The sequence below is a fragment of the Callorhinus ursinus genome, unplaced genomic scaffold (assembly GCF_003265705.2).
Source record: "Callorhinus ursinus isolate GAN/ISIS: 27379988/994484 unplaced genomic scaffold, GSC_fseal_2.0 scaffold60, whole genome shotgun sequence".
NCBI lineage: Eukaryota > Metazoa > Chordata > Mammalia > Carnivora > Otariidae > Callorhinus > Callorhinus ursinus.
This window is the reverse complement of record NW_027397122.1, coordinates 4,316,261-4,342,194: the sequence shown is the minus strand read 5'-3', so window position 1 is coordinate 4,342,194 and position 25,934 is coordinate 4,316,261. Positions and strand designations below refer to the sequence as shown.

At 51.5% G+C, this 25,934-nt stretch overlaps 1 protein-coding gene across 4 annotated transcripts in view; it reads right to left on the bottom strand.

The window, feature by feature from the left end:
• GRB10 (growth factor receptor bound protein 10) overlaps nt 1-25,934 on the bottom strand; it is a 172,074-nt gene that overhangs the window by 101,444 nt on the left and 44,696 nt on the right. For 3 of the 4 annotated variants that reach the window (XM_025853128.2, XM_073885064.1, XM_073885062.1), the window contains one exon: nt 13,633-13,722. The exons of the other annotated variant lie outside the window; for it this stretch is intronic. In XM_025853128.2, coding sequence (XP_025708913.1) covers nt 13,633-13,683 — 51 coding nt within the window. In that variant the 5' untranslated portion in view covers nt 13,684-13,722. Of the gene's footprint in view, nt 1-13,632; nt 13,723-25,934 lie in introns of those variants that run through there. 4 annotated transcript variants of the gene reach the window in all.

Genomic DNA, 25,934 nt, shown 5'->3' with positions numbered 1-25,934 from the left:
ACCGCACCTGAACCAGGTGTAATGGTCTTCTGAGGGTGGGTGGCAAAGCAGGGAGGGGTGGGAAGAAGCTACTAGAAGCATGCTGAAGGGCATGGCTGTCAAGTCAGGGTGATGCTCACTGGAGGGGTATCTTCCACGGAGCTTTGTGCAAAGCAAGTAGCCAAGACCGAGCAAAGGAGGAGCACAGACCCCCCCAGGCACAATGAGCTGGGTCCTCTGGCCCTGGAGCTGCCGGTGCCGGGCAAACAAGACTCGGGTCAGCCCCTCCCCATGGCGGGAGGACCACCGGGTCCCGACCCCCGCTTGGGTCACCAGAAGCAGATCATTACATCCTTCATGAATGAAAATCCTTTCTGTGGCGTGAGCCAAATGTTTATAAATCACCACTGTGACAAACTCCACAATTCGAAGCAAATAAACTCCCTCTCTGTGCCTTTTTCCTCCTCTATAAAGGGAATTCTCGGGGCGCCTGGGTGGCTCAGTCGGTTAAGCGTCTGCCTTCGGCTCAGGTCATGATCCCAGGGTCCTGGGATCGAGCCCCGCATCGGGCTCCCTGCTCAGCGGGAAGCCTGCTTCTCCCTCTCCCGCTCCCCCTGCCTGTGTTCCCTCTCTCACTCGCTCTCTCGCTCTCTCTCTCTCTCTGTCAAATAAATTTAAAAAATCTTTTAAAAAATAAAATAAAGGGAGGTCTCTGGACTACACGGTCTCTGTATTTCTTTTCGGCTCCCACACTGCTTCTAGATACTACATAAAACGTTCTGAGCCTCATCTAGTCCTAGGACCACGGCTACCACAGCGTGGGGGACCTCTGTGCTGCCCACCAAGGCGGAATATCAAGGACCAAACAGACTCTCTCTCCTTAAATAAGTAAAACACTGAAATGGTTTTTGTGCACTGGGCAGCAGGGAGCACAGGACCGTCATCTCTGAGAGAGACAAACTCGCTGCCTGGAGCGCCCACAATCTGCAGCACAAGGAAGGAGGACCTTTCGGGGCCACCAGAAAGAAGCAGGCAGAAGGACTCCCGGAGCTCACGCGGGGCAGAGCCAAGGTTGTGCCCCCTGCAGCCACAGTGGAAAAGCTCGTACACGTGGGACACGGGACGGAGCTCCCCAAAAGTCTTGCCTCCGTGGTGAAGGCAAGCGAGGCCCAGCAAGCCGGGTAAAAAAAGCAAGTTTCAGAAGGACCAACAGCCTTGAAGAAGCCTAACTGTTCACATTAGAAATCCCCCCATCTTCAAAGCAACACAAAAACAGGACAAACAAAAAACCACAGTGCTCAGCCGCCTCTGACACCCAATCCCAAACCAGCAGGCATGAAGAGAAAGCAGGGTCCCTCAGGAGAGGCGATGTCAACCGAGAGAAAGAGCCCTGCAAACATCGAAGATGACCCTGGAAGGCAGGAACGTTCGAGTAGCCCGGAGAGCCAGGCCGCCACGTGTTCAGGAGGGTGAAAGCAAGCACAATCCTGAGGGGCACCAAACCCAACCCCAGGATGGGCCTGGCCGCAGGTGAGATGCCACACCCCCTCTCTGCTCTCCCTCGGCCCAGCGGCTCCCCTGCGGTCTGGGAGGCCGGGGGTAAGCAGAACCTGCACAAAGACGCAGAAACCCTCCAAAATGAAGCACGCAGAGGAAAGCAAGGGGGGATCTCCCCCAAATCATGCCCCATGTGGGCGGATGGGAGGGGACTCAGGTTTGGGACCAGGCGGAGCAAAGCTGAAGCCGGCCTCTCCACTCAGTTCCCAGCTGTCTAGCCTGAGCATGGTTAAGTCAGCAGAAGTCTCTGGGCCTCCGTCCTCACGGGAAAACTAGGGAACAACACCCACTGCAAAGGGTTTGCTGGGGAGACAGCATGAGGTATACAAACTCCAGCCGCAGACCCCAGTTCCTTCCCCATCCCCGAGACAGACACACCCCCTGTAGGGGGGAGCAAGGAGGGTCTCCATGGCTCCTTCAGAGGTGCACCCAGCCCCGCACACCTGGGAAGCAGTTACAAGTGACAACGCCTGGCGAGTGACAGGCCACTCCAGCTTCAACCGCCAGCAGGGACGCGGGGCCAGCCTGCGGCACAGAAGGTCCAGCTGCAGGCTTGTGCTCCCAGCCCTGTGACCAAGGGCGTCGTGCTCAGGAGAAACCTGGAGTGTGTGTGTACGTGTGCACGTGCATGTGTGCGTGTGGAAAACACAAGAGCCACAAATTTAAACTGCACTCGGACACAGATAATCTCCAGATACTGTGACAGCCCCGCCTTTTCCACAAAACATTTCTTTACCCAAGAACTCCCTGCTAGATCATGATCCTTGCTGCTTATCAACAGATCAGAGAGAGACTTCCTTCCTGGGCCAGCAAACCACAACAGGTTTGACAAAGCTGCTGGTTAGCATCTGTACCCAAGGCCTCCTTCTCTAAAAAGCCGTTCCCGGCCTAACAGGATCCCTGGATCCATTGAAAATACTGATCCATGAACTCACTAACCCCGACCCTGCCAACCAGTCCTGGGGGGAGCTGTGAGGGGTAATAATAAGGTCCCAACAGAGCCATCACGTGGCCCTGTTCCAAGGCGGCCCAGAAGGGAGTTGCTGGGAACAAAGCAGGCCCCTCCCTCTCCAGGGAAGCCCCAGGCCCTAGGGAGCCCAGTGAGACAGGGACGGACACTCAGGGTACAGACTGCACAAATGTCACAGACCAGCAGACCAAGTGCCAGGCTAGCAGACGGGACAGGCTCGTGCAACAGTGTTCACCAGGTGACTGAAGCGTCCGAGAAAAGGACATTCCATGCCTACTCAAAGGCTGGACACCTGGCTGACCGGGAGGGTGGTGAATGGACAGAGGAGAGGCTACTCTTAGGTGATGAGAAGACAGGTTCATTCCATCTGAAACTTCTGTGTTTTGAAATGCTGGCATTACACTGGTCCCCAGAAATACTTCAGTGACTGCCAGCCAGCCAGCCAGCCAGCCAGACGCCCCTCAGGCAGGTGCTCAAGCCAGACAGAAGAGTCAGCCTCAAACTCTTCCTGCTCCACATTCCAGCCCTGCTACCACATCCTGATGACTCGGCCTTCTAAATATACTTGGACACACATTTCTCTTATGGCCCCTGCGGTGTCCTAGGCTCAGGCGGCCCCGTCTTGCCCTGAAGCCCTGACTCAGAGTAGCTCAGAGGGGATTGTGGTGTTCCCACCACACAGTAAGCAGGGCAGGCCGGGGATGGAGCGCAGTCCCAAGGCACGCACAGGATGCAGGGTCAGGCCCGGGGACTCACGAGTCTGCACCCTCAACCCGCACTCCCCCCTGATCTTCCGTCCTAGAGGACCACAGACCGAAGTGGACTCCAAACGAATTTGCTCAGTAAGAGGCAGGTTTCATATGTGCGTGGGAGCCTAAGATACACGCCCCCCCCCGCCCCCCCACCCCCTCTGGAAATCAGCCGGGGAAGGTGGGAAAGCACAGACTGCTTTTCACCACTCTCGGGTCCGAGAAAGCTGCTCAAACCAAAGAAAAGATGTCTGTGATCACGGATCGACGTCCTCAAGCTCGTCGAGGACTAACATCTGTACCAGTATGGCCTAGTCCCGGGGCACCTGATCAGCTTCAGAGACTCTGGAATCTGACCACTCGGTCGCCTAAGAACAGAGAAATACAGCCAATCTTCAAAGAGACTCCCCTGCTCAGCAACTATCTACCTACTCAGTGGCCAGGGCGTTAGCCCTTAAAGCACAGGCCCTGCCCTCTTGGCTTTGTATGTTATCTGGACAAAACAGAGTAAAAACCATAATCACACCACGCAATTCGCTCATTTATAATTGAAGTGGGTGATGCCGTGGAATAATTAAAGGAAAGCACAGAGCAGGTAAGTTGGAGAGGAAGCTGCAATTTAAAGAAATTGCTCCCTGAAAAGGAAGGGTAAGGACCACCCCACACAAGGAAACATCAGTGTCTTTACCTTTTTTTTTTTTTTCAAGTTAATTTTTTTAGAGAGAGAGAGAAAGAGTGTGTGTGAGTGGGGTGTGGAGAGGGGCAGAGGGAGAGAATCTTAAGCCCAGCATGGAGCCCGACACGCGGCTCGATCTCACCATCCTGAGATCATGACCTGAGCCGAAATCAAGAGTCAGAGGCTTAACAGACTGAGCCACCCAGGCGCCCCTCAGCGTCTTCATCTTAATCCTGACGAATCTGGACAATGAGACCAGAGGCCAGCCGGCTCCTTGGGAAATAAACATCCGACCTAGCTTCTTGCACTTTTATCCTACTCTGGAATGTTCCACCGATGACGAGAGGTCTTGTTTTTCCTATGAGTTCATGCTCCTTTTGATGGTTTCTTCTTTTTTTTTTTTTTAAGCCCTACTACCAAGCGATCCAGTTCCAGCCCCTCTGTCGACAGCAGGCTCCCCGGCATGCAGAAACAGATGGCAGAAACCCCGCCACCCCCCCACCCCGTCCCCCCACCGCTCGAACCCCTCACGGAGCTGCCGGCAGAGGCGGGGAATCCACCTGCGGAAAACGGAAGGCCAGGTTTCCCATCACTCTCCCGGACAAACTCACCAACCGTGCGCAGAGAGTGACAAAGTCCAGTAAGAGGAAATGCTGAAAATCCACTCTGTGTTTATTCTTTAAAGGTCAATGACGGGAAACGTTCGCAGAGGCTGAGAATAATGCTCATCTTCAATTAATAGCTACTTCATACACCCGTTTTTGTTTTTTTGTTTTTGGTGTCCTCCTAGTTAATAAAAACACAGTAATAATCTTTAAAAGGTACCAGTAGCTACGTTCTCAGGGTCTCCCTCAGACATGCAGGAATATTTAGTAACCAAGCTGAGGATGAGGAAGACACAGCTGTGAAGAGTCAGGGACCCCTCTGTGCTGGGGTAGTAACTGGGCAGCAGCAGCGGGTGAGCGGCCCCATCCACCGCCACCCACCGAATGAGGCACAGGGAACAGAGGGAGGGAAACATAACCAGCAACAAAAAAGGGATCTATGCATGCTGCTAGGAAATTTGGTAGAAATGAAGCACCATACGGGAATAGCAAAACAGAATTTAAACCTACCCTACTTGCAAGACCAAACACTTAAACAGGAAAGTAAACAGAGTTGAAAAGCTCCCGTTTCCACTACCCCACATGCTGTATTAAAAGGGATCATTTTAAGGTTCCTCTCTCCCCCAAAATGCGTCACTAAAAAAAGAAAACAAACCAAAAGAACAAAAAACCAGTTGCTACTGCCTGGGTTCCTGTCAACCCACTTACTGCTCGTTTGGGACACGGCAGTGCTTGCTGGCAGGCAGGCGGGCGGGCAGGCTGGCCCGTGCACTTGGCACTTGGGTCTTCGCTGCTGAAGGAACACCCAAGTTCTCCAGTGCCCCAATCCACCGGCGAGCTGCCCCAACAGACGCCCTCTTCCCCTCCGTCTCAGTGACAGGAAGGAAGGAGATGCCCCGCCTCACCGCCAAATTTCACAAACCGTGACCCCCGAATACCGTGCAGCCTGTCTGCAGTCTTCAAGTATCACGAGTAACAGGTGTCCCCCCGCCCCGCGCCATGACGCGGTCTCGAACTCCGCCAGAGAACGCAGCAGCCGCGGCCCCTGGACGGAGCCGCCCATCCACCGAATAGGCCACAGGGGCGGGAGACACGCCGGCCCCCCCATGCTCCAGCCTGAGGACATCCCACAGAAACAGCACAGAGTTCCTGACATTGCCGCCAGAGCCTGCTTTCCAAACCCCAATCGGATCTTGTCGGCAAACCTCTCCACCCCCAGCTTCCGACACCGCAAGATCCTCCACTTGGGCGCAGGAGCACGGTGACCCCTAACTTGTGGCTGGAGCTCGGGATGCGTGCATGCCATGTAGAACAGCAGGTGGAACCTGGGTCTGCGACGGGCAAACCAGGACTCCCGTCGACCTCGCTTGGGAGGCCCGGCTACCTTCCCCGCAGAGAGGGAGTGTTCACGTGAGATCCGGAGAAACCTCTCATAGAAGATGTGGCCCGGGGGGGCCAGGTGCAGGGGCAAGGTGAGAGATGACCCCACAGCCACAGTGGGGCGAGGTGAGAGGGGCCAAGGGGGGCAGGAGAGGTAGGCTGCGGCCAGAGCGGGCAGAGCCCCCCAGGCCAAAGGGCCAACACGCACACAGCACTCAGCGGGCCCCAGAAACATGCACCCAGGACGTGCAAGCGCAGGAAAGGGAACCCTCCCCGCCTTCAGGAGGCAGGCCCAGCAACCACGTGTGCTGGGTGAGCAGGCGGACGATGAGTGGCTGGCTGGCATCCAGAGCCAGCCCGCCCCACACGGACCAGCCCCCAAGGAGCCCCGATTCCCAGTGTCACCATCACATCCTACCCCCCCACCCTGCCACGTTCTTGCTCTGCTGCCCCCTCCCCACGCAGGGTGGCTAGGGTGACCCCAGGCATGCGCAGGGCTCAGCCCACAGGGCGAGGCCACAGGGTTCTGACCCCTGAGCAGGCAGGCCGCATCTCACCTCACAAGTGCTGGGCCAACCAGGGAGGGTCCAGCAGAGAGTGAACACGACTCCGCTGTGTCCTCAAGGAGCCACACGTCGGGTGGCGGGGAGAACAGGGAGTCCTCTGTCCTGACAGTGGTGGGAGCTCTGAAGTGAGAGTGGAAACGGGGAGGCACAGGGCTCCAGGGGGAGGAGGGGGACATCAGGGCCAAAGCCAGAGGAACCACCGTGAGCAAAGGCGCGGAGGTAGGTCTGGCGCAGGTGTCCAGAGATTCGTGGCACAGGGCCCAGCCGGGGGCACAGTGGTCCCACAACAGGCAACCGTCAGGAAAACGCTGATCCCTTCCTCGCTGCCCGGAGAGTGACATAAAACGTTAAGGAGTGTGCTTGCATCCTAGCAGCCGGGTTTCAGGGGGTGGTCTGCAAGTGTACAACCAACTGCTTGGCTAGCCTGGCCCGTCGCCTGCAAAGTTCTGGGCCTCAGGGACCAAGCAGGTCACAATGCTCGGCACTCCTGGGCAACTCCGGGGGATTCCTCCGGTCCCATCAAACGGGCCCCGTGGCTCCCATTTCACAAAGGTGCAGCGCGGCCATCACACGAGAGCGTGGGTCTGCCCGGCTTCCAGAGAGGCTCATTGTCCCCTTACCTCACGGCCCCCAGGACAGGCGCAGGACAGACTGCTGCTCAAAGCAAAGCCCCAGGAGGCGGGTCCCGCCGGAAACTCCAGAGAAAATCCCCTAATGCGAACCCCCGAGCAGTTCGCAGGAGGGCAGGAGGACTCAGGCCGGGCACAGCGTGCGGGGACGGCGGTGTCCTCCCTCGGCCCCCCCACTGGCCAGAATGAAGGCTAGTGAATTCGGGAAGCCTACCGTGCCTCACGAAACGTCACCACACAAATCTCACGCATCCGAGGCCAGACGGGGCAGCCAGTGCAAACCAGAACCACCACAAACGTGACCTTGACCCCCTGAGGCCCCTAAGCCAGCACTTCCCAACCCACCCTGTGGGGGAGGGCAGTGTTCGCTGATGCTATCGATACCAGTCTGTCCAGCATGGCTATTTTATATAAAACACGATAAAAATGAAGTACTGAAACATGGGACAATACACGCCCACATTTTTATCACTAAAATCAACACTCACATTGCTACAAAATTTCTAAACACGTTCTCTCGATTTCTCTACTGCTCGTGGGCTGGTCAGGACCAGCATCCCCTGGGGTCGCCCAGAACACAGGGAGGCCTGCCCGGAGAGACCCTCTCCCACAAGAAAGCCCATCTTGGCCTCCAATGACTGATGAGACTCTCATGCCCTGAGAGCGTGGGGCAGTCGCCCTCCAGCCCCCCAGCTCTGACCTGGCCAGACCCACCTGGAGTGCTGATGACTTTGTCTAAGAGGGAACGACAAACCAAGGGAGGATGGAAACAAGAAAACGTGCCAGAAACCGGGACAACGGAAGGGCCCTCAAGAGCCGAGGGGCGTGTGGGCCACGGCAGGTGGCAGGATAGGACGCACGGGCTCTGTCACTGAAGGGGCCTTAGGAGGGAAACACGGGGGCCTCCAGGACTCGCCGGCCACCCCGGCAAACACCAGAGCATCCTCCCGGCTCTGAGCACCCGTGACACCGCGCAGGAAGTCCTGCCTGCCGCCTCTCCGCCCGCCATCCTCCGGCTCACACCGCCATCCTGACACCAACACACCACGGGGTACACCGCAGTCCTCACAGGGACGTGATGACTTCTGAGACTTCACAACACATAGGAAGCCCTCCACAAATACAGCTATTTTTTTAGAATGATTTTAGAATTGTTATTTCCTTGGAACCATCAGAAGAACTCGAAGAAGGGAAGCCCATGCCGGGAAGGGGGACATTTTCCGAGAAGAGGTGATGAAACAAGCCTCTCTCTCTCCAATCAAAAACATTTTTAATTTGTATTTATTTACTTACTTACAGTATTTCACTGGTTTTCAGAGACTGCCTACTCTTGGACATTCTGAAATAAAAACATCCTCCAATTGACCCACACTTAAGGACGAGGGCTGGGGATTTCTCTGTAACTGCAAAGTTGTCATTAAAGTGACCCTTTATCTCATGGTGTTTTAGGATCAGAGAAATAAACACAGGATCAGAGGATACCAATGAAATGGTGCATCACAGGAGCGCTGAGGAGAACTGAACCCAGGTCTCCCTGACAATCCTCCCGCCTCGGCCTCAGGGATGTGACCATGCCGCCCAGGGCCACACACGTTAGGAAAAACAGGGCTGTTACTCAGTAGGGGGCAATGGCCTCTCTGCCCCGACGTTAGTGTCATCTGAAAAGGGGACAGCATGGGGGTCCCAACTCCCAGGGCTGGCGGAAGGTTAAACGGGAGGATCTAAGACGGAAGCACAGAGCGCTGAGTGTTCTCCCCATAACCCGCACACACCGCCGTCCATGGAGCTGTGAGCTCTGGGCCGAATACCCACATGACATGTCAGGGGATGACACAGGGGCCCCGCCGGTCCCCACAAGGCACACCGCTGACACGGACCCACCCAGGGTTGGCATCTGTGTCCCGACATCCAGCCACGGTCTGTCATTCCTAACACGGTAAGTACATGAGTGAAGAAGCCACGCTACTCCCAACGGTTAAAAAAAAAAAAAAGAAAAAAGAAGTTTTCAGTGGCTTCCGTAAGTTACAGAAAGTATAAACACACGCTGCTTACTAACAGGTCATTCACTACGTCGGGTTCCAGTAAATGGTACCAGATCAGGGAGAAAACAGTTTTCCAAACCAAATGCCATCTATTTTTACGTGACAATCCTGCAGTGATTTCAAAGACTTGGGAAGACTGCAGTCTCAAATTTACCTAGGTATCCCAAAACCACCTAATACTTCGACTTCTGGAGACGAGATCTACACTCTAAGAAATCAGACAGCAGCTCACATTGTCACATCAAAGAGATGGCTCGTTTCCTGTGGGACTTTGATGCGCCAAGCACGGTGCCGAGGACTCTAAGTGACATCTAATTTTCACAGTGATGTTGTAAAGAGAAGAAGTGGACACGGTATTTATTTAGCGTATAGTACATTACACACGTACAAATTCCCTCCTCTACTTCACAAAACACCTCTGTAAAAGAGCGGTTGTTATGAAATTCAGAACCGAAACTTGAAATGCTTTGCAAAACCACTTCTAGGTAGACATCCTATCAGCTGGGATGCCCGCATGAAATAAATACAAGGGTTGGGACAAATGATCTCTGCATCCTTCCAGCTCAACTGTGAGAGCCACGAGGAGCCGAAGTCACCAGCCACAAATTTCTAGAAGAAAATGGAGTCCAATATAAACGTCCTTTTGCCAAGAAACGGATGTATAAGAATAAAAATGAAGAAGGTACAGGATCGCTGTCTGGCTAAAAAGATAAAAATGGGATTTGGGAACAGAATTCATTTCTGGGGACTGATCCCAAGTCAAGACAACAGGAATGATGTCATCCCCCAGGTGCTCCAGACACCGCCAGAAGATGCAGGAATCCAGCTGTTGTCCACAGACGCCTGCGGATCCCGCAGAACACCCCCAGCCGTACGTGCTCGGCAGGCGAGGTCCCATGCTCGGGCTCTGACCTTGTCGCCGTGGCCCCGACCGTGAGTAGACGAGCCAGCAGACATGAGGAGGCCCACTGTGGCCTCCGTCGGCCCACAGCACTCACTGGAGAAGTCGGCGTCCTAAAACAGCAGTTGACAAACTTCTTCTGCAAAGGGCCAGACGCCACTCCACTCGGCTGCTGAGCCCAAAATCAGCCACTGCAGAGATGTCAACAAATGAGCATGGCCCTGGTCCCATAAACCTTCATTTAGAAAAGCAGGCAGGGGGCCGGATGGGCCCACGGCTGTCGCCTGCCAGAGCCTGAGCTCTGCCCAAAGGCTCTGGGCTCCGGGACTGAAATGGAGCCAAAGGAGCAAAATGCAGCAACGGGGGCCTGGGACAGACCGTAGGAATTTGCTCTACAGATGGACGGTGGCAGGTAAGGAGCCAGCGAGCAGGAGACTGCTCCGACCTCCATCTAAGTGCGGGGGTCACAGGGACACTCTCAGATGCTGACTTCGAAGACAAGCATACGTGTTTTTTTTGTTTTGTTTTGTTTTTAAAGATTGTTATTTATTTATTTGAACAAAAGAGAGCAGGAGAGCACACAAGCAGGGGGAGCAGCAGAGGGAGAGGGAGAAGCAGGCTCCCTGCGGAGCAGGGAGCCCGACACGGGGCTCGATCCCAGGACCCTGGGATCATGACCTGAGCTGAAGGCAGACGCCCAACCGACTGAGCCACCCAGGCGTCCCATAAACATACGTGTCTTTGACTCAGAAATCAAGAATAAAAATCGTAAAAGTAAAGCTCGATACTCAGAATAAATATCTGGAAATGCAACGGTAAGCTTGATAACCTCCATCATGTTTACCTTTGAGCGTATCACTGCCAAAGCACTGTTTAACGTTCTGTTCACACGTTTTACCTGAACCTATCACGCTTCCTATTTTTTTGCTTTTTTCTTAAGGATAGTTAAGTGTTGCTTTCATTTATAGTCAATAAATAAAATGCACCTCCTAACAGGTACGTAATCCCTTCCTCGAAACCCTGGAGCCTAGATGGAGGTGGGAATTTAGGACTTTTCAGATTTGAGAGAGAGAATGCAGGGGCCAGGGAGGCCTGGTAATGGAGCCATTATGCCCCTAAGGGCACAGCTCTGCAGTCGAGTCGGGGTCGGCTGTGACGTGAGAAATGAGAATACCTCTCAGTCTGGAGCTTTTAGGGTTTTAAAATCGCAGATGATGGGCTGTATCCCCCATTCCTACCTGACCAAAGTCTCACCTCTGCCCCGGCCTCCCCACGCTAAGCTTTTCCTCCTCTGTCGTCTGTGCAGAGCGCCCTGCCCAGTCCTGCCTGGGCTCCACCCCGGCTCTGGGCGCTTCCTCCAGGGAGGCCTCCCTGACCTCTCTCCCACTGGCCTGTTTTATTTACCTCGTATTCTCATTCACAATCATCTGATCTGCCTGCTGTCCCATGTCCACCTCCCCGACTAGGACCCATGAGCCCCGGGAATCTGCCTGCCTCATGCAAAGCTGTCTTCCTAGCTCTGACACTGTGTCAGGCACCATTGGTGACCAAGGAATGAAACGTAAGTACCCTGGGCTGGGTGTCCAAGATGCGGCCACCCCCGTGTCAGGCGATTTCTGTGTGTTTGCTCCGATCCCCACACAACCTGGCCACCACTAACCCTGTCTTACCAGAAGGGAAACTGAGGCACAAGAATATTACAAGATTCCCCCCCACCCCGACACCTAAGGCCACAGAACTATAACAATAGCATATTTTAAAGGAGAAACCTACATCTTTAAAAGTGAAGCTGTTCGCCCCCTAGCCCACCAGCCCCGGGGCCCCGTCCCGCCCATCTGCTGGCCCGGTCCCTACAGTGGAAAGCAGGATAATTTAACACATGTACTAATTTGGGGGCTTCTGTGTCCGTAAAGAGATCTACATCTCAGCAACTCATTGACCGAACCCAGTAACTAATCCACGCCCCAGCTCGGAGTGAACAGCTAGAATTAGAAAACTGTTTGTACGCTGACGATCTGAAGAAATTCTTCTCTATAAAAACTCGGGAGATTTCTCTAATTGCTATAATTGCGGATTGCTCAAGGCTGGAACTCACTGTAAATCATCCCATTTTCTGAGAAATTCTGGAACTGTCATCTGATTTTCCAGGAACAGCGGATGTGAGCTGCCAAGTCTGGCTGCTGGATTTTTATGGGAGGAAGACCGTGCCATCAGAAGCCACCAAACAGTATGACTGAGCATTTCCTCCAGGGGTGACAGAGGCTCGCTGGGGCTGCCTACCACACACCCAGGGCCTCCTGGCTCCTGCAGAGGCAGACAACCAACCGGGACAACTGAGTCAGCAAAGACAAACAGCGCGTCTGGGGAGTGAGGAGTGACCCGTAGCTGGTGCTTCTGCCATCTCTGTATGGCCCGGTGGGTTAACTGAAGATGGGGGGGTGAGGGGGTTGGCAAGAGTGACCCTTCCCTCCATCAGGTCTGGCCCTCAAGGTCCGCTCTGTAACCAGCTGGAGAGGACACTTCTCCACCAACTTTCAATGCAGGGAACCTTCAAACTGTCCCCGGGGGAGTCTGCAGGGACAGTTTCCCGTATGGTGCACTGATCCATCCCCTCCATTTGGGAGTGATGGTGTGAAGCGTAGGGCAGCAGGACAGATGATGGGCATAGTCTGGGCCCAGACAATTGGCCAAAGCTAAGTGACCACGGGAGAACGAGTCATGAATGCAGCACAGAGCTTAATCAACCGGGTGAGGCCCTTTAAGAACAAGAAATGAACCGAGCAGAAAGCAGAGGGCCTTGCAAAGAGCTCACCCACTGAAAAGACCCACTTGTCCCCAGCACACTCCGCAGTTCGGCTAGGGTGCTGGCTCCCTTTTTTGGCTTCTGACTGGCTTCAGTCTCATCTCAAATTCAGCGGCTACAAGGAACGGTGTTCCTAACCTTCAGCCTCTCTTTGAAGGTTCACGTCACTTCGATGCCAAAAAATAATTAAAAAGGAAAATCTCTCCGCAGCCGTGGTGCGTAAGCAAATTCTCATCACTATCGCCAGAGAGGCTTTACAGATTAAGGGAGGGAAAAAACAGTATCAGAGCAAGGGTGGAGGGAAAAAGAGCCAGCCAGTCTTGGGGGGAGGACTGCATCTCCAGAAGGCAGGCTGCGTGCGCCTGGGCCAAGAGACCTCCCTCTCCCCACTTCTTGCCCCGGATGCTGTGTCTCCGCATGAACATCCCCGAAGCCGCCACGGCCACTTGCCACCCGGAGCTCTGGGGCCCAGCAGACGACCCCACGGCGCCTGCGCCTTCCAAACACCCCTCCCACGCATCAGAGGCAATGCCGCACGACAAGGACAATCTTCTCGAAGAGAGGGTGCCATGGACAGAGAGGACACGTGACAAGGTCTCCCAGCACAAAGCGAGGACAACTGTGGGAGCCACACGTGATCCTCCGTGGGACATGCCAGAGGCCCCTAACACAGACACTGCCAGGGACGGAGTGGGTGGTGGTCGCTAACTACATTTGTGCCGTGACCCTGGGCCCCCACCACGTGCGGGCAGCAGCCGTCCATGCTCCCCCATACCTGGTAGTACGGATGGTGCAAGAAGGAATCTGGGCAGCCAGCTAAAGCCATCGGCTCCTTCTTCCAGTTACATCGACGGATCTGCAGCACCTACAACAAAGACAGACCGTGAGAAGCTGGACCGGAGGAACAATGAACTCCTCACAACTTGTTCGAGAGCAACGTGGCCAAGGGGGTAGCCCTGAGACACCCCTCGGGTGGTCAGGTGCTCGGGTGGGATGTCTACTCGTGGGGGTACCCGCTTGCCTTCTAATAGGAGGAGCCTGGTGCCAGCTACAGAGCAGTGGGGAGTCTTCCGCACGGTCCCAGGGCCTGTGGGGTGAAGGGGGTGCTGGCCCATGGCGCTGACCGCACACCTTCCCAGGAGCTCCCCGGGACCCCTGGGCTCTTTCCTCGTTACAAATATTAAGTCCCTGAAGACTTTATCTTACTTTGGCAATGACGGATTCAGCCCCATTCCAAGGAGGCACCAAGGTGGCTGTGTGCATGCCGGGTGTCCCGGTCACAGCCAAGATCGACCGCGTCTAAGGGCCCCCCGGTCAGCTCCACACTCTCCCTGAAGGCCACGGTTCTGTGACCACAGCCTCTGAGAATAACACTCACAGAAACGGACTTCTGAACATACAGGAAACTTGCCGGACCTCTAAGTGAGCTGCAAATACCAGCAGCTACATTAAAAAGCACACTGCCTCCTACAGTGAGCTCCTAATATGCGCGAAACAGAGATCCTTTTCCTTTTTTAATTTTTTTTTTTAAGATTTTATTTATTTGACGGAGAGCACAAGCAGAGGGAGAGAGAGGGAGAAGCAGGTTCCCCGCTGAGCAGGGAGCCCGACGCGGGGCTCGATCCCAGGACCCCGGGATCATGACCTGAACCGAAGGCAGACGCTTAATGACTGAGCCACCCAGGCGCCCCTGTCTTTTTCTTTTTTAAACTACTGTGGCACAAACCACAGGCCTGCAGCATACAAAGCAGCCGAGTCTCCCAGTTGAGTCGGACAAAGGCCCCTCCCTTCTGATACAGAGAGCTGAGGCTGGGGTGAGGGGCAACCAGCAGCTTGGCCTGGACTGGGGATGGGTCATCCCTTTGCCTTTGAACACAAAAAACGCTCTGCCAAACTTCCACGAAGCAAGCTTCTCCGAGATACATCTTTCCTTCTAAATCTCAGGAGTAATCAGAGAGTGGGGCGTGGATTCCAGGAACAGAGGCAGTGTCTTCTCCTTCAGAAATCATCAGACGTGAATACATGTTCAGGAATGGCAGCATATGAACTCTCCCCATCATAATCAATCCCAGAGGTGCAGGCCCTGGACCCTTGGTCCCTTGGTGGCCCAGACACCCTGAATGACTGCTAATTCCGGGCCACAGGAGGCTTTCTTGAGCCTCTGTACTTGCAGCTGTTGGTCCCAGCTCCACCACCAGCTAACTTACTATACCCTGTAGGACTGAGCTCAGGGATCACCTCCTCCAGGAAGTCCTCTCAGACTGCCTCACACCAATCACCACTGCTCCAAGATGGCTCCGTCCGTGTCCCTTCTGAGCTCCTGGGCCCCACGCTGGGCTTACATCCATTTTTCCATCTGTCACACAGAATTGTAAATGCACCTTCCCGGTCTCACTCCCCCCATGTAAACTGTGCATTCACTGTGCCCCAGCACCCACGCCAAGTGTGGACGCTGCCTGCCTGTCAGGCCCCCGCTTCACTGGGCTCTTGGCATCTGGATCCAAGCAGGGTAGGTCTCACGAAGGGGACTCTGAGGGTTATCCGTGTCACCCCGTTAGAGCAGGAAGAAAACAAAATGACTCCAGGACAGCCGCCCCACTATGTCCGGGGGCCGCCAGCAGGACCACCCACCTCTGCTACACAGTCCCCAGCACAGCCCCACGCCTCACCTCCCGCGCACCTGTGGCAGAGAAGCTCCCTCCAGACACAGTCTGAGGTTTTAAGAATTCAGAAATCAAAGACTCACAGAAGCTTCCCAGGGGAAACCTAAAATCAGACGGGTGCATAAAAGTCAGGATATTCATTCCATCCACTGAAATAGCAAAGAAATCAAGGTAAGGCCCAGTTATGGGCTAAACGGGGTCCTCCCCAAAATTCAGAAGTTGAAGCCCTAACGTCCAGGACGCACAATGTGGCTGAATTTGGAGGTGGGGGTCTTGAAAGAGGTGATAAGGTTCCCGTGAGGCATTAGTGTGGGCCCTGATCTGGTGTTAGAGGAGATCGGGACACAGATAGGCAGATGGATGACCGTGGGAAGAAGACACGGGGAGGAGACAGGCATCCGCACCCCATGAAGAGAGGCCTCGGAAGGAACAGCCCTGCCCACAGCTCGATCTCAAGACTCTGGCCTCCAGAGCCATGAGAAAATAAATTTCGGTGTTTGAGCCACCCAGTCGGTACTATTCCGTTCTGGTGGCCCTCGAAAACTAATTCAGACCCAAGATATAAAAACACTACTAAATTGTCATTTCAGCTAAAAGGAACAGAAGTGCCCTAAACCTGGAACATTCACTACCAACCACCTATGTTTCCTGCGAGCGTGTAGGATCCTTTAAGCCACCTGGACAGAAACCAAAGAACAATCCCTAAGAGGCTGCTGGGCTCACAGGACGGCGGGAGCACTCCACTCCCTGCATGGGCACAGCTGCGGCGGGTCACCTCCCTCTAGGCTCTGGCCAGGCCAGCAGTCCCCAGCCCCGCAAGTCTGGCCCCCGGGGTGGCAAGTCTCATGTGTCGAGGCTCCAGCACCAACCTAGAGGCTGTCCTAAAAGTACTCCGTGGGGGCACCTGTGTGGCTCAGTTGGTTAAGCGTCCGGCTCTTGGTTTCGGCTCAGGTCCCGATCTTAGGGTGGTGAGATCGAACCCCACGTCGGGCTCCATGCTGAGCACGGAGTGTGCTTGAGACTCTCTCGCCCTCTGCCCCTCCCCACTAAGCATGTGAGTGTACTCTCGCTCTCCCTCTTAAATAAATCATAGATAGATAGAAAGTACTCTGTAGGCATGGTTAACATCTGTAATCACTGGACTTGAGTAAAGGTGATCACCCTCCATAATGGGCGCGGGCCTCGTGCAATGTGTTGAAGGCATAAGAGCAAAGACTGAGGTTTCCCCGAGAAGGGATTTGGCCTCAAGACTGTAGCAAACTCCTGCCTGAGTTCCCGGACTGCCAGCCTGCCCCATGGACTTCAGACTTGTCAGCCCCCTACAGTCACATGAGCCAATTCCTTAAGATAAATCTCTGTACAGACACATACATGTTTCAGTTCCTCTGGAGAACTCTGACGTATACACCCCAACCAACCACGGCCAGCTCCCAGGACCACACTGTGCTGCCTCCTGTGGGCTTCCCCAAAGCCCACGTGGGTCTGATGAGTCTGCGTGGACAGCCTCCCAGCCCCGGGCCCTCCTGCAAACACATCTTCCACCTCTTCAACCTGCAGCCTCACTTTCCTGGGACGCTGTTTTTCTCCCCTCCACCCACATCCCTGCAGGCCTGGGGGAGGGGTTCACAGCCTCCTGGCTCCCTCTTCTGCCGTAGAGAATGGGCCTTCCTGGCCACTCAAGGACCCTCTCTGTACCCATACTAAACCGCTGCCCCACACCTCCTTCTGCCACTGTTTCCCACACTCCTTCCAGCTCACTCCTCACCCGCTGCTTGCCCGGCCCCATATGCCTCCAGAACTCTGGGATGTGTTCAACACGTGGAAACACGTTACTTGCCCCCTGAAGCTTCAAATTTAATGGGTGTTGGAATGCCAAAAATATCACATAAACATGCCAATTTTATTACCTAAATATGACCTCTGAAAGTATTTACCAAGTGAAATTGCTTCTCAGCCAGAAAAGTATGTATCCCATAAGCCCTGTTGAGTAGGTTCCTTTGGGATAGGAAAACTATAGTTAGATACACTAAGAAGATCAGAGTAACTCTGGTCTCTAATAATATGTCTCAAACCCAAAGCTAACACCGTATTTTATGGTGAAAGATGGAAAGCTCTTCCCTAAGAGCAAAACCAAGGTGAGGATGCTGGCTTTTGCATCTTCTACTCAACATTGCATTGGAAGTTCTAGCTAGAGCAATAGAGCAAGAAAAAGAAATAAAAGGCACCCAAATCGGAAAGCAACTAATACGATCTCTGTTCACAAATGACATGATCTTATCTACAGAAAATCCTAAAGATTACTAAGACACGCCTTCAATCTAAAGCTAACAAATAAACGCATTACAGTTGCAGGACGGAAGACTGACACGCTAAAATCAGTTGTATTTCTATACTCTAACAAAAAAATCTGAAAGGGGGATTAAGAAATCGACATTCAAAACAGCATCAAAAATCACAATTAGGAATATATTCAACTAAGGAGGCAAAAGACTCGTACACTAAAAATTGCAGATACTGCTATACGAATATAAAAAAGACATAAATAAGAAAAGCACCCTGTGTTCACGGTTTGGAACATTTAATACTATTCAGATGATGATAATACCCAAAGCAATCCAGAGATTCAACGCAATCCCTCACAGATTCCCTCCAGCATTATTGCAGAAATTGATAAAATCTTTCTAAAATTTATATATATTCTCACAGGGCCCCAAATAGCCACACACACACACACACACACAGAATCTTGAAAAAGAAGAACAAAATTGGAGGACTCACATTTTCTGATTTCAAAACCTACTACAAAGCTACAGTGATAAAGATAGTGTGAAATGGCAGAAGGACAGCCATAGAGACTAACGGACTCGAATAAAGGGCGCAGAGATAAACCCTCATATATAATGGTTGGCTGATTTTCAACGAAGGTGCCAGGACCATTCAATGAGGAAAGGACAGTCTTTTCAATGAAAGGTTCTGGGAAAATCGGATACCCACATGCAAAATGATGAGGTTGGACTTTTGGACCTACACTATCAGTGAACATTAATTCCAACGGGTTTAAGACCTAAACGTAAGAATAAAAGTATAAAACTCTTAGAAGAAAACCTAGGAAAAAGTTTCCATGATGTTGAATTTGACAATGACTTCCAGAGTAAGACACCAAAGGCATAGACAACAAAAGACAAACTGGACTTCATCCAAATTAAAAACGTTTGTGCCAAGGACACAATGGAGGGAGTGAATAAACCCACCGAGAAGGGCAAAAGAGCTGCAAGTCGTGTATTGGATAAGGGATTAATATCCAGAATATATAAAGAACACCTACAACTCAACAGTAAGAAAACAGATCACCAATTTCAAAAAATGGCCAGGACTTTAACTAGACAGTCCTCCAAGGAAAACATAAAAATGACGAATAAACACATGGAAAGGTGCTCCACATCGCTAGTCATTAGGGAAACGCCAATCAAACCACCATGAGATGCCACACAAAATCACAGGTGTTGGTGGGGATGTGGAAAAACTGAAACCCTTCTGCCTTGCTGGTGAGAATGAAAAATGGTGCATCCTCTGTGGAAAATGGTATAACAACTCCTCAAAAAACCAAACAGAGAATTAACATAAGTTCCAGAAATCCTATTTCTCAGCATATTATCTCAAAAGAAGTGGAAGCAAGGACCCAAACAAATCCTGTACACCCATGTTCATAGCAGCACTGTGTACAATAGCCAAAGAGCGTGAACAACCCAAGTGTCCATCAACAGATGAATGAATAAGCAAAACGTAGCAGGATCCATGCCGTGGAATATTATTCAGCCTTGAAAAGGAACACTTTGATATATGCTACGACATGGATGAACCTTGAAGACATGATGCCAAGTGAAGTAAGTCAGTCGCCAAAGCACAAATATTGTAGGACCTCACTTATATGAGGCACCTAGTATAGAAACAAGAGGGAGAAGTTTGCAGGGGCTAGGGAGAAGGGGAGTTTGTTCAATGGATACAGAGTTTCTGTTCGAGATGAGGACACAGATGGTTACACGACATTGTGACTGTACTTAAGTCCACTGAATTGCACACTTACAAATGGCTAAAATAGTAATTTTATGTTTCATATATTTTATCCCCAGTTTTAAATATCGGAAAAGATGGCTATTCAATGAGCTTCCTTTAATAAAATTAACAACTTCTGCTAAGTTTTTTTAAAGATTTTATCTATTCATTTAGAGAGAGAGAGTGGGAAGAGAGGCAGAGGGAGTGAGAGAGAATCTCAGGCAGACTCCCCAGTGAGCACGGAGCACAATGCAGGGCTCGATCTCATGATGCAGAGGTCATGACCTGAGCCGAAATCAAGAGTCAAATGCTCAACCGATGGAGCCACCCAGGCACACCCCCAGCCCCACTAAGTATTTTTTAATACAATCATGAGATTCAGCAGAATTTCTTAGGATGATAAAACTTGAAGATGGAAAAGGCAATGATTGCATATTCACTTTTATACAAACTTTTTTTTTCTTTTTTTTTTTTTTTAGATACCACCAAGCTTCCTGGTCACACTTGTTCTACCATTCGGAAATTGTTTATGGCTTGTCCATTTTGGTTTCTCTTGAGCAGCCATGCCCTCTCTCAGTTGTGTGACTCTGCGTAACCCAAATGTCGGGCTGCTGAAATGGAAACCCCACTGCAAGCCCTCCATAAACCCACCCTGCCGTCCACACCCGACAAAGACAAAGACCACGGTCATGATCTCTGCTCTCGTGGAGACTCCACCTCCATCCTGCTCCTCAACAAAAAAACTGCACTTTGAAATGTCCTACAACAGTAGAGGGGTGATGACTTTCTGTGCCACTTTGCAGAGAGTTCCATATTCAAATCATCAGCTGATTTATCAAAATGATGTGCTCCATAGCCTGACGAAGGGCCTGACAGGCAGGTGGATATTACAGCTTTGTACCTACCACAATAAAAGGCGTTCTCATGAACAGTTGTAGAATGACTAAGAAATTGTACCAACGACTGTTGCCTTTTTTCTTGCTTCGATGAAAGGGGCTTACGGATAAGGTCATCTTGCTGTGTTGGTTTCATATGTCTTTTTGACTATGAATTTTGTCCACTGCCAGAATGCATTATAAATAATGTATTGGAGTCTGTTCCTTCTTTTAAAAAAAGCTTTTATTTATTCATTTTTAGAGAGCGAGTGAGCGGGGGTGGGGCAGAGGGACAGAGGAAGGGAGAGAGAGAGCTAGGAAGAAGACTTCCTGCTGAGCATGGAGCCCAATGCAGGGCTCGATCTCACAACCCTGACATCATGACCTGAGCCGAAATCAAGAGTCGGACGCTCAACCGACTGAGCCACCCAGGGACCCCGGAGTCCGTGCCTTTTAATGGAGTTCTGAACCTGTGATAAAAATTTAAATAATCTTCACCATGAAGCCTGAACTTGCTTATTAGACTATAGTTCAGAAAAATAGTTCCAGCAAAGCCAAAAGTTTGCTGATCCTAGAATCAACATTTTTCTCAACAACGTCAATATTTACACTTCTGGGTCCAGCAGCTGAACTTCAACAACGCCTTTGTTCTTTCTGTCTCATGTTTATTTGTTTTTCCATTTTAAGGGCAATTTCTACTAAATTAAAGTGATACAACTATCTTAAAATTTTAAAACATTGCACCAAATAACGCTTTTTTGGCATTCCTGAGACTCTAAAAGACTGGCACGCATATGCCTTTCACATCACAACCAACTACAAATTATGCTTGTGGCAGATTTCAACTGTCCAGCGCCACCCCCCTATCAGGATGACTCCATACACTAGAAAAATCAACTACGATGCCAACAGGTGCGCTGAAGGACCCTCGCCTCTCATGACACGCCTGACGCATCACACTTGGCAATGTGATCAGGATCCATGCAATCCACTCTGATGCTTCCTCTTCTGATGTGTTTTCCTTACTGAACACGCCATGCGTGACCTACTAACTCGATGCTTGGCTCGACAATGGGATGCAACCCACGATCTGAAAACAGGGTCGGGTTCGGGTTTGTACGTAGTGCCTGCAAGCTCACAGGCTTCCCTTGCACAGGGATGCAGGACGGAGACAGCTGCCCACTGGGTCTGGTACTCTGTCCCCACCTCCCCCTACCCACACCCCTTCACTTCCTGGCTTAGGGCAGCGGTCCGCTTCAGCCATTCCCTGGCTAACTCCCGAGCTCCCACGTGCGTCACCTCCTCTGACCTACTCTTAGAAAAACACAACTCCTCTGCTTAACACAACTAGCCATCTCCAGCATCCCTAAAGTCACCGACGGTGCAAGATGGAGTCTTCCCATTTCTACTCAGCCACAAATCCAAAATATGCATTTAATACCACTGGGAAAATCTAGTATATCTACTTAGGGAATTTACTATGTCCTCTCTGGCATGTCCATTTCCGACTTTCTCCTCACTGCCCTCTTGGGATATGCGGATGACACCCAGCACAGGCAGTGAACTGCTCATCGCCCCACCACCCTGCTCCACGGTCACGGCCAGCACCTGACATCAATCCTATCACACTTGTACCTGGTAAATGCCTTCTTGTTCAAGCACTTGTTAGTTGGAATATGCCCCGCTGCACCCAGGATGGTGGGGACTCCAGAAGGTCTGCACACTAACGGGACTAACTAGCTTCATTGTTGGTGGACAGGCTAACTAATAACATTTAATTTAAAAATAAAATCAAAAAGAGAAGCTGCAAGTCTTATATCACCGTAGGACTTTTTACAAAGAAAGCTATCCCTTCCATAAAAGCCAGGGACCCTGCTGTTTACCAGGAACAATTTAATTGACCGACGTTCGTGACATATCGAGATAGTCACCTGTGGATCTGAAAACAGAATATTCGCATTCTAAATCACAATAAATGCATCAAAAGAAACTCATAATACTTCAAATATCAAAGGGAAAATAGAAACCAGGCGATGAAGACAGCATTCAAAAAAGAAACAATTTATTCCAAAAACAGATGACGTGTAGCAAAAAATGTCAACTATTTGATTCGCTTCTTTTCCAAAATAATCATCAACACTATTCCAATATTAAGAAAAAAAATACTCAAAGCACACTGAAATAGAAATGCTTTAAAAAAGAGAGCCAGGAAGGGAGGGACAGAGACGGAGCGGGTAGAGACACAGGACAAAAGTCAAGCGCGGTGACAAGCTCGGGGATGGGGCCAGCAAAGCACAGGGCCACGCGAGATGCTCATGAACCGCGAACAGCAGGGCACACGGCCCACGGTGTGGTTAGCAACCAACAACAGTGCTCACCCTTCACCCTCCAAACAACACAGTGTCTGCATGCAGGGGGCTGAGAGTAAGTGAACGAACGCTACACCTCGACAAGAAACTCACATTGAAAACAAGAACTCCATGTACAAAATGAAAGCAAAGGAATACAGTATGTTTTAATCGTACGGTAATCTTATAAACGTTAACAAAGAGATAAATTTGGAGACTCAACAGAATTAGAACTTTTATTACAGATAAATACCAAAATCAAAATAATCTTTAAAAAACACCTTTAGGGCGCCTGGGTGGCTCAGTTGGTTAAGCGTCTGCTTTCGGCTCAGGTCGTGATCCCGGGGTCCCGGGATCGAGCCCCGCATCGGGCTCCCTGCTCAGCGGGGAGTCTGCTTCTCTCTCTCCCTCTGCCCCTCCTCCCTGCTCACACCCTCTCTCTCTCTCTCTCTCTCTAAAATGAAATAAAAAACACTCTTCTGATAGAAAACACTGCAGATAAAACAGACTGAAACCCACACTCCTACCACCTTTGCCCCTACATGTAAAGAAAGCAATGGACTTGGATGTTCTTACTATTGATTATTTCAATTTGTCAAGACAAAAAAAAAAAGATGATTCACGAGTGCTTGTGTAGAACAGGCAGTGGATTAGGTAGGGATGTGTATGTATATGTGCAAACACACGCACGCACACACACGCCCTCACACTACGATCATCCCCACTACTGACAAGAGTAACATGAAGCGCAGTGGTCAAGGTCCTGGGGCCAGCGATGGGAAAGAGACAGAGGTGACCGAGGACGTGATGAAGCTCAGTCCATAAGTCCACGCTCTTAACCAGAACCCCCCAGTCCTGTGGTTTTCAAATGAGGGTCCCTGGACAGACGGCACAGGCACCACCTGGGAACCTGTGCACACGCACATGCTCCAGCCTGGATGCTGACCCGCTAAATCAGAATGTGGGGCCCTTGTGTCCGTGGCCTAGCACCAACCACGGGGCACCTCGGGTGCCTGGGCTGCATGCACCCCGGATCAGCGAAAGTAAAATCTTGGGGATGTGGGCACTGTTTTAAGCTCCCCGTGTTCCCAAACTTGAGAACCACTGCTCTTGTCTCTTTTCTTTACATGATTAATCCTTTTTTATGATGTTTGCGAGGGGGAAAAATTGGGAGAAAGTTGCAATAAAGCTTTGAAGAGTCACATTCTGGAAGCTGGGGAGGGAAAACTACCACAACTGAAATAAACAATATAATCAGTTCCTCAAAAGGCCACACCTGAATCCTAAGGGCCAGATTCCCACAGGGAAGCTGCACCTGGTTTGTTTTAAAAATCTATTACTTTTTCCTATGCAGACAGAATCCCTTCTAGAACATGGCAGCGGCGGGGGGAGGCAGGCCAAAGAGCTATACTCAACGGCAGAGAATGACCTCATCACTTCAAACTTCAGGGTTTCAGGTCCAGGGGTCTGATTTGGCCCTATGTAAGAGAATGACCTTTGACTTTACACTCTCCGTCTTTGGTAAGAGGTCTGTTTGGAATATTCTATTCAAGTATCCACAGTACCTTACACCCAAGTGCTTTGGTCAGCCTGCTGACAGAAAACCAGTGAAATTTTGAAATGAAACACAGTGATGGCCATGCTCTTCACTTATGTTACTTGTGTGGGGAGCATCGCGTCCTCAAACGATCCACGTGGAGACACGACAATTATCCCCACTAGACAGGCCAGGAGGCTGAGCAGAAGCTGCTTGCTTGGGTCACCCACACCGGCCGTGTGTGCGGTCAGCCCTGGAGCTCTGCTCTGCCCAAATCCAAATCCCAAGTCCTGAGCTCGGATGCGGGGTCCCCAGGGAACGGGATCTGGTCCGTGCGAGGTCGGAGAGGCCAAGGCTGGACGTTGATATTCAATTTCCAGCTGCCTCAGCCCATGGGCACTGGGGTCTGAGAGACGGGGCTCCACCTCGGCTGGGGTTAATACGCACGTGTGCAGTGACATGCTAAGCGCCGGACAGCATTGCTACCCCAGTTCCCGAAGGCTCCTGTAAGGAATGACCCAACAGACTCGAGGTACCCAGCAATGGAGGAAGTCAAGAAACAACAGAGTGAGAGAAGGAAGAAAGTACCCACAGAGAACAGCAGGGACTACACACAGGCAGAGGGGCCTCACGACCTCCCTCATAGACGCATTACCAGGGCAAAACCACACTGGCCTCGGGTCATGAAAACAGAGGCAAAGGGGGTCCGTGAGAATGGTGCACCCCACCTTTCCATGCCCACCTTCCCAGAAGGGATGGCCTTCCCAGGACTCCATGATGGCTGAATGCCTGCAGCTGACCAGAGGAAGCCCACATTGGTGCAGAGCCCCAAACAATTCGGAAACCCATGGGGGGACCGTCCCCACTTCACAGATGAGGACACAGGCTTTAAGGTGAGGACGACCTGGCCAGGGCCGCCCGAGGGTGCGCAGGACCCCACAGGCAGGGAACAGCCGTGGCATCAACACGGGTAGCCGGCCCAGCAGGGGGAGAAAAGGAAGGATCGGAAGCTCTTGCAGAGAAGAGCATCCTACCTGTGTGACCAGGGGACACCGTGGGGAGAGGGAAAAGCATCATGACGTTAAATTTAAAACGTGGATTATCTACACACAGGCCTAAAATCAGGGTCCTCTTTAAAAAACTTACTTTCCCTGATACACTCACTCACACACACCGATCCTTTAACTCATTAACGTTTGGTTTTCACTACTGGCGTCATTACTTAGGATAATCCTTGACGGTTGAGACGTATTAATTATTACAAATTACTGAACAAATTACTGTGGGTGCCTTCTAAGGGCCAGCTCTTTGCAAATCCAAACATAAAAGGAGAACAAAAATGAAGAGACTGAATCACTTAAGTGAAAAAGGTTAAGATGGAAGTGCCTGGGTGGCTCAGTCAGCTGAGCAACTGCCTTTGGCTCAGGTCACGATCCCGGAGTCCCAGGATCGAGTCCCGCATCGGGCTCCCTGCTCGGCGGGGAGTCTGCTTCTCCCTCTGACCCTACCCCCACTTGTGTTTGCTCACTCTCTCTCTCAAATAAATAAAAAAAAAAAAAAAGAAAGAAAGAAAGAAAAAGAGAGAAAGAAAGAAAGAAAGA